Source organism: Amphiura filiformis, chromosome 10 (genome assembly GCF_039555335.1).
Source record: "Amphiura filiformis chromosome 10, Afil_fr2py, whole genome shotgun sequence".
Lineage (NCBI taxonomy): Eukaryota > Metazoa > Echinodermata > Ophiuroidea > Amphilepidida > Amphiuridae > Amphiura > Amphiura filiformis.
Window position 1 is genome coordinate 30035533 of NC_092637.1, and position 8341 is coordinate 30043873.

Sequence of the window (8341 nt, forward strand, 5' to 3'; positions counted from 1 at the left end):
TATATTTTCACACCTTTAAGTTCAAATGCCACTTAACGATTGGAATGGATGTTTGTAACTCTAGCTAATTTCTAACTATTTTCAACATCATTTTGTCCCCTAAAATTTCTCCAATGCAAAATTTTAAAATACCTACCATTGGATTTAGCTTCTTTTGGAACAAAATAAAAATTATTTTCTTTTATATTTATTATTTTCTTCTTCGCACTTGGGAGAGTAAAGAGATTTGGAAGTATTTTTTAAGACCAAAAAATTGTTCTATTGTACTATTCTAGTGGTCCAGTGTTATTAGATTGGCAAGGTTGCTGCTACTCTTAAGAATATCTTCAAAATGAATTTTACACAGAGCAGCTTTTGGGGTTAGCGCCTTTTGGAACCGAACTCTTCAATCATGGGGTCTTTGGGCATGTTGGGGCAAACTGATAACTTAAACAGAGGACATTTGGGACTACACATAATACACATCCTAGCCCCAGGTTTAATTATAATAGACAGGTTAGCTAGTGCCTTACAAACCAAATCATAAATCTTGATGCATAATTATCTCTATCATTAATAAGTATACAACAACAAATTCGGTGAATTTTTAGCATCAATAATTTTATCACGAGTTGCTGTATTGATGATGATTGACGTCACATCCGCTGGGGTCAAAGATGGGTCAGCTCCAAGAAGTAAAGCCACTACGCCTGAAATATATGAACAGAAGGGGAAACTCACAATAAAAATCCATAAATTAACAGTAACGGTCAAACATCCATTTTATGGCAGCTATCTTCTTAGAGGTAAAACTATTTTGTATGTTTCAAAAGGATATTGAATCACCTGCTAAGGCAATTAGTTGTCAAATGCTGACATTATTTTACTAAAACGCTACTGTAATGCTAGATAGAAGTATATGCTTTTGCAAGAGTATGGATGAACATGAGAAACCAGGCACAGTGTCATCGCCCCGATATCTTCATGGCAGAAATCGCCATGGTAGGTTGAATCCACCGCCACGCATGGCCATTTTGTTCCGACCTGTTTAATAGTTTTGAGACGCATAATGGGCCGAAGGACATCTGACTAAGGCTACTGACAATAGCCCGGTGACTGACCTCGCTGTGTGTAAGTGAGCATGGTATGCTCCATAGTTCATCTGCTTTTATACTACCTCCACGATTGGCCTACACTGCACTATAGTTCGGCACATGTAAAATCAGAATTTTTGTCAAGTTTTTGAGTTCAAGACGCAAGCTTCTTTCTCAAGACGCTAGCTAACGACTATCATATCCGTTGAACATATATATTCAAGTGCAAGGAACCAAATCTGGTTTCTTTAAACGAAATCATTTACGGGAGATATTCATCATTTTCTACCCCGGTATCCAAAGATTTTCGTCTAAATATCAAATCGTGCATAGCACATTCACGTGTATCGATCCCGGGTATTGATTTTAGTATCTCTGCAGTACCAAGTAATTATTAGCCAGGCGATGTTGGTGTGCCAGGTATCAATTAACTTGATACAATTGCGTTGACTCTTATTAAAGTTGTTCTTTGTTATGCAAATGAGACAGCTTCGTATCTTTTACACTGAGATTTCAGGTCTAAAACCTGTCCTTATTTCACGTGCTCAAAGCCGTTTATACACAGGCGAATGAGCATGAAAAGAGCTCATCGCACGACTATATGGTGCGGACTAAATATCAAATTAGTGTACTCATTAGAATATAATGAAGATTTAATTACCCCTTATTCAAATTAAACGGGTGGTAAAATAGGACAATTTAGTTAAGGGACATGCAACGTAATGTAAGGGAGAACATGTGCATCAGTGTGTTGTATAAATTTTACCTGCAACGTGTGGTGTAGCCATTGATGTCCCACTCTTGCTACAGTAAGTATAATGAAGAATTATTTACCCCTTATTCAAATAAAACCGTTAACGGGTGGTAAAATATGACAATTTAGTTAGGGAACATGTAACGTAATGTACGGTAGAACAGGTGCATCAGTGTGTTGTATAAATTTTACCTGCAACGTGTGGTGTAGCCATTGATGTCCCACTCTTGCTACAGTAATGATCATCTTCTAGATAACAAGCGCTTTTAATATAGCGACCAGGTGCGAAAATATCTACGCATCCACCATAGTTTGAGAAGTAAGCCCTGGTGTCATCGCTTTCAGATGCTCCCACTGTAATAGCCTAAAAATAACGCAAGGTTTTGTATACATTATAGACGGTAAAATACATAACAGTATAGAGGACGTTCAGCCAAAAGTGCGCTGTTTGAGGAATCGGATAGCAACGTTGGCACAGTATTTTTTGTGGAACCTGAAAGCACATCAGATACACCAAATTGCATTCTGAATACGAGGAATATCCTTCTAATATCAAATAATTTGATTTTTTTTAATTCGTGATATAATACAAATTTTATAAAAAATTAGAAAAAAATTGATATTTTTGACATTTAACAGTTCTCGAAATAAACTTTATAAATCTCTATTGTGATAAGTATGATATACCGGTATCAGAAGCACATTCCCCGTATTCAGAATGATGTGCTCTCATGTCCTAAAAATACTGTGCAAACGTTGCTATCCCTTCGTATAGGACGGATGTTTCAAATGGACAAATCATAATCAAAATGTTCAGTAGGGTCTTCATGGAGAATCTTTTTTGCCATGTTTTCAAATTTGTAACCCGCGCGTTCTATATTTGTGAGTAAAAGTGCCATTTTTTGGTAATGTGGTGCAGTTTTAACAAAAAATGTAATTTTACGTGTGAGATATTTTTGAAAAATTACTTCGTCAAATCATAAGTAGGCATAAAACGCATGTTTTTAGTGATTTGGGGCATTTTGGGCAAAAGGCCGTGGCAAAAGGTTACCCCTTTTCATTATTTTTAGCAATTTCTTGCATTGCAAAGTTATCCCTGAGCTTCCCTGGGCCTATAACCTGAAGAAAAAGCACCAAATGCATGAAATAGATCGCGCGTTATCGGAAAATTATAAATGGACATTACTAACATGTGGTGCTCTGGCCGGAGATTTCAAACAGGCATCATCGTCGTCGTTTCCAGCAGCTACTACTACCGTTACACCCGAATCATAGAGAGCTTTGACTGCGTCATCTTGAATCCTGCTACCAGCACCACCAAGAGACATGGATGCTACTGCTGGTCGGATACCATTATTTGCTACCCATTCCATACCTGGTGCAAATGACATTAAAGATAAGTTCATGAGTAATCAAGTTGTCATATCAACCTTTATATTTAATTTGTTATTAGGCCAACATTACGTTTTGTTACCTGGAGAGATTTGTCTCACCTCCTTTTTTAACCAAATCGACGGTAATAACTCTTGTAGTGAGGGATCAACATACCACAAGTCGCCTCAGGCAAAACTCACATCCTGAGAACTAAATACCACACAAGGTCATTTTTATGTAACTCATTGACCCATGTGTGTCATAATACTGCCTTTAGCTGGTGATGTGATCAACTCATTGACAGATAACAACCTCAGGATGGAATTAAATTTTTGATCAATTCTCTACAGGTAGTGAAACGTAATGAAACCAAAAAGAAAATAATATGTCTCAAAAATCTTGGCAGAACGTTTCAAAAATGAATGCGGAATGCGGGGTTTTTTTTAAAAGTTTTTTTTTAAAACTTTATTTTGGGATTAAAATGTCATTTGCCCCTACTTCGCGACGCCGGTAGGCACATACCCGTCACTTCTAAAGTTGACTGTCCCCTCCCCCACCCCGGGGTTTACTAGGTAAATAATTATACTGTTTGTGTGTGCAATGCACACTGTGCATGTGCGTATTTGGGGGGGGGGGGGCTTTGGGGCGCGAGCCCCCGGGGGTAAAAGCAGGGGGCGGCCAAAACGAAGGGGCGGCGGAAGAAGAAGGGGCGGCAAAAAGAATTAGTAAAGAAAAAAAGGCGGAAAAATTTGAATAAGTATACAACATTTTGAAAAAATTGTACTATACATCCATATGTGTTGCTTTTAGGGTGCTATCGCCTATAGCTGCCTATAATGTTTTTTTTTTTTTTTTGCTCTTCACTTTTTCAAACCACCGAAAAAAAATTGGGTCAACCTTTTTGAGCTGGGGCGGCAAAATTGAATTTTCTTCAGCCCCCGGGGTAGGAGCGGCCACGGTACGCCACTGGTGTGTGAGAAACTATGTTGTACTCTGACAGGGTAAACAAATACAAGTAGACAAATACCGTTAATGACAGTGGTCTTGGATCCTGATCCAGCACAACCCAAAACTCTGACATCATACACATTGGATTTCTTTGCTACTCCATATGTAGCTCCGCTGGTAGTCCCTGCGCAATGAGTACCATGGCCCTGACAGTCTGTGCCTTGGCCCTGTAATTGAGTGGAAAAACATGAAAATGAGCACACACACACAAAAAAAAAAAAAAAAAAAAAAAAAGAAAAGAAAAGAAAAGAAAGAAAAAGAAACAAAAAAGAGCCATACAAATTATATTATTGATTGTGGGTTTCAGAAACAAAGGCATACCGAGTAGAATTGTCCAGGAAGGACAAAATGTTGAGGCAAATTATTAAAATTTATAATTTTTTATATTTTTGAAATTTAACAGTCCACGAAGTAAACTTTATAAATCTATAAATGATATGTACTTAAAGTGTATGTAGCTGGGATGAAAAGCCGACCATCAATTGAAATTTATGAACTTGTATATTGAAGATATTTTGGGGAAAAATCAATATCTTCAATACGAAAGGTAAAAATTTTAATATGATGGATCAACATAGACGCGCCAGTTCAAGTGGCAACGATTCAGCTGTCTACAAACACCTTAAGGGCAGTGGTCACAGTTTTGACATTGACGACGTTGTCATTTTGGACCGTGAACCCCGTTGGTTTGAACGGGGAGTCAAAGAAGCAGTGTGGGTACGAGCCGAACAACCGTCACTCAACAGGAGCGGGGCGTTAGAGTGAATCTGTCACATGGTTGGGATCGGGTCATCAAGCAACTTCCTCATCGATTGACCTCGGATGACCCTAAATCATCCACCAGCTGAAGGCCAAAGGTTTTGGCCGAAACGTCGGTGATTCCATCTGACCAAAAAGTGAGTTTTTCTGGTTGACCAGATTTAATTATCCACTAATTGATCAAATCCCAGATGACTGAAAGTATACACAGTGTTAATATGATGGATCGCTTTTCATCTCAGCTACATACATAATATTAGATTTATACAATTTACTTCGAGGACTGTTAAATTTCAAAAATATCAATTTTAATCATTTGCCATAAAATTAAATTTGTATAGGTCTTTATTTGATATCCGAAGGATATTCCTCGTATTCAAAATGTAATTCGATATGTCTAGTGGGCTCTCAGGTCACACAAAAAATACGTCAAAACGTCGCTATCCGAGCCCTTAATAATCGAAAATAACCAATTTAACAACATTTTGATACCAAATTTTCGCTATAATAATTACAGATGAATTGTGTTTCTAATGGGACAAAATAGCGACAATGGAATATGCAAATTTAAGTACCGGTTCTGACTCCATGGCGTCGTAAGCAAAAGTAGCTCTGTTTTCAAAATCTTCATGAGTAACACGAATTCCAGTGTCAAGAATATACACATTAGCACCAGCGCCATCACCTGCAGATTAATGTAGTACGCATAAAATAACTGAGAAATGACTCAACAGTCACACGAACTCGCGTACAGCGCCATACGCACACCCAACACACCCCCTTACACCCTTACCACACACACATTTTAATGCTTAAAAGTATTAAAAGCTTTGTGCAAATGGGCAACAAAATACTTAATATACGCGTACACTGCTTCTGTTTTTGAGTGTCAGCAAGTGCAACAACAAAGTCGACTTTCCGTTCCCTGGATATCCACACAAAATTATTTAAAAAAATCGTAATATATATAATTTATAATAAACTGCATGCTCAATGCAAGCTTAAAATGAAAGACCCTGATGATGACTACTATGATGATGCTAATGATGATTAAGCCGCCGATGATGATGATGATGATGATGAGCGGAGAATGAGGAGAAAGAAACTTACCAGAAGATTCAAAAATGCCATCAAGAGGTAGCGATCTTTGATCGACGCGATCCAGTCCCCAGGTAGCCTGATTTGCATAAACTGGACCGTCTTGTTCTATATACTTAACAGCAGCGTGAGATCGGACCTGTTGAGAGAGCGATGTTCAAAACTAAATACGTGCTATACTAGAGTGGTTGTAGGCTTAGCTCTTTTGCCGTTTTTAGTAAAATAAATTGGATTTGTGCAAAAATGTGAAAGAAATATTAACTTTTACCGTTTTTGTTTGGTTGATTTTGTTTGATTTCGAATTCAAATTGTTTCAGTTTATTGCTTAAATCTCATACTGGTTTTTCCTTAATACATTTGCTATACATAATCAAGCAAGTTAACTAATCCGCAATTAGGAAAAAATGGTGCAAGTCGTGTTATATCACTAGTATGAAGTTCCGATTGACTTGCAAACAGAAAGAGAAATTCAATCATTTTCATAACATAAGTTATCCTCATCCCGAAAAAAAGTGTTGAATTTCATAAATAAAACAGTGAAATCTTTAAAAGTATACTACAAAGGGCTATTCAATTTAAAATCCACACTACCCCTGTGGAAGATTTTGGAAATATCTTCCACAGGGGGAGTATGAATTGCAAATGGAATTAACACATTATGTAACTCGCAACTCGCCCTCCCTTTGTGGAAGACTCAGATTGAATCTTTCTCAGAGGGTGTATGACCTTCAAATGGAGCTGCCTAATATGTTTATTCATTTGAAATTCATACAACCCCTATGAAGTTGAAACTCGCCCTCCCTTTGTGGAAGATTCAGATTGAATCTTTATCTGAGGGTGTATGACCTTCAAATGGAGCTGCTACTGTGTTGCTTCCATCCATTTGAAATTCATACAACCCCTGTGAAAGATATTTGAAACTCGCCCTCCCTTTGTGGAAGATTCAAGTTGAATCTTTCTCAGAGGGTGTATGACCTTCAAAAGGAGCTGTCTACTGTGTTGCTTCCATTTGAAATTCATACTCCCCTTGTGAAAGATATTTCCAAAATCTTCCACAGGGGTAGTGTGAATTTTAAATAGGACAGCCCATAATTCAACTTACAATATCCACAACGCGTTCGTTCATAGAGACATGGAGACCATTGAACAGTGCGCTAAAACGTCTCTTGACAGCGAACCGTAATCCTTGTCTGTTAGCCAGGGACTGGATGGCCTGCGAGACCTGAATGCTGTTTACGTTGTCCTGAAAAATAATGAATGCAATTTAATTAATTAAAAATTCAAAAGTTATGTAAAGAACTTTTACAGTAAAACAACACTCATCGGGACGGGATTTTGACTTTATTAAAGTGATAAAAAATATAAGTAAGTAAGTAAATCAATGAGTAAGTGAGTAAGCAAGCAAGCAAGCAAGCAAGCAAGAAAGTTAGTAAGTAAACAATGAATAAACAAGTGAAGGTGAAACTGGTAAATGAAATTGCAAACAAAAGTAAGTTACTTGAAGTAAATAATAATAATGAAATCATTTTTGTTGTATAGAAGTGTCTTTTTTATGTCGAGCATATAGGCATTAACAGCTGAAATCTACGAGATAACGCTGACGAAATTTCGGCCATGGTGAACGGGGTCGCCGAAGATGGTTGGTGTATTATACAGGACAGTCAAGTGTGGCCAACAATCGGGCGTTACCCTGATGGGAACCGACTGTAATGAGGTCTTTTATCATGAATCTTCCCGCCATTACAAGATGAATCACGGGGAGAGAGGAGATTTTTGTTTTTTGGCCCTGCGGGGAATTGAACCCGGGACCTCTCGCACCAAAGGCAAAGACCTTAACCAGTGTGCCCGCTGCTCCATTCAGGAAGAAGTGAAGAATACTGAGACAAAAAGCTACAAAAACAACTATATAAGCCTATATGAATTATGTAACATTTGCTTACTTCCAATACAATGAGATAGCTTTCCTTAATAGCGTCATCGCTGGTGTAGAATGGTGCCCATTTAGGCATTGCGAGGCATCCTGCAAAGCCTACCACACAAAGGCAGATTGCCAACAATACTTTACTAGACATGTTGATGGATTGTAGTGAATCTGAAGACGAATAAATAATATTTGAAAATCAAATCAAATTGAACATTTTTAATAGGGAAAAGATGACACCGGTATTTTGTTTTCGTGTACTAGGACAATTTTGAGTGGACGCGAGGGGTGTGTGTTTGTCAAAACTCCCACACCCCCTGGCGTAAATAATGAACGGTCTCTAATTGTAAGTGT

General features: G+C 37.8%; 1 protein-coding gene across 1 annotated transcript; it reads right to left on the reverse strand.

Moving 5' to 3' along the window:
• Positions 1-307: 307 nt before the first annotated feature.
• On the reverse strand, positions 308-8138 carry LOC140161789 (aqualysin-1-like). Its single transcript, XM_072185087.1, has 8 exons — positions 8007-8138; positions 7169-7309; positions 6079-6205; positions 5544-5653; positions 4229-4376; positions 3018-3202; positions 2020-2191; positions 308-689 (listed from the first exon to the last, which is right to left on the reverse strand). Exons 1-8 carry the CDS (start codon positions 8136-8138, stop codon positions 553-555), a joined length of 1152 nt encoding a protein of 383 aa, XP_072041188.1. The 3' UTR covers positions 308-552.
• Positions 8139-8341: the final 203 nt, after the last annotated feature.

Coding starts and splice junctions, on each gene's coding strand:
- LOC140161789 (XM_072185087.1), bottom strand. CDS start 8,138: ATGTCTAGTAAAGTATTGTTGGCAATCTGCCTTTGTGTGGTAGGCTTT. Junction 6,206..7,168: donor ACGAACGCGTTGTGGATATT/GTAAGTTGAATT, acceptor CTCTCTCAACAG/GTCCGATCTCACGCTGCTGT. Junction 690..2,019: donor GGCTACACCACACGTTGCAG/GTAAAATTTATA, acceptor CATATATTTCAG/GCGTAGTGGCTTTACTTCTT.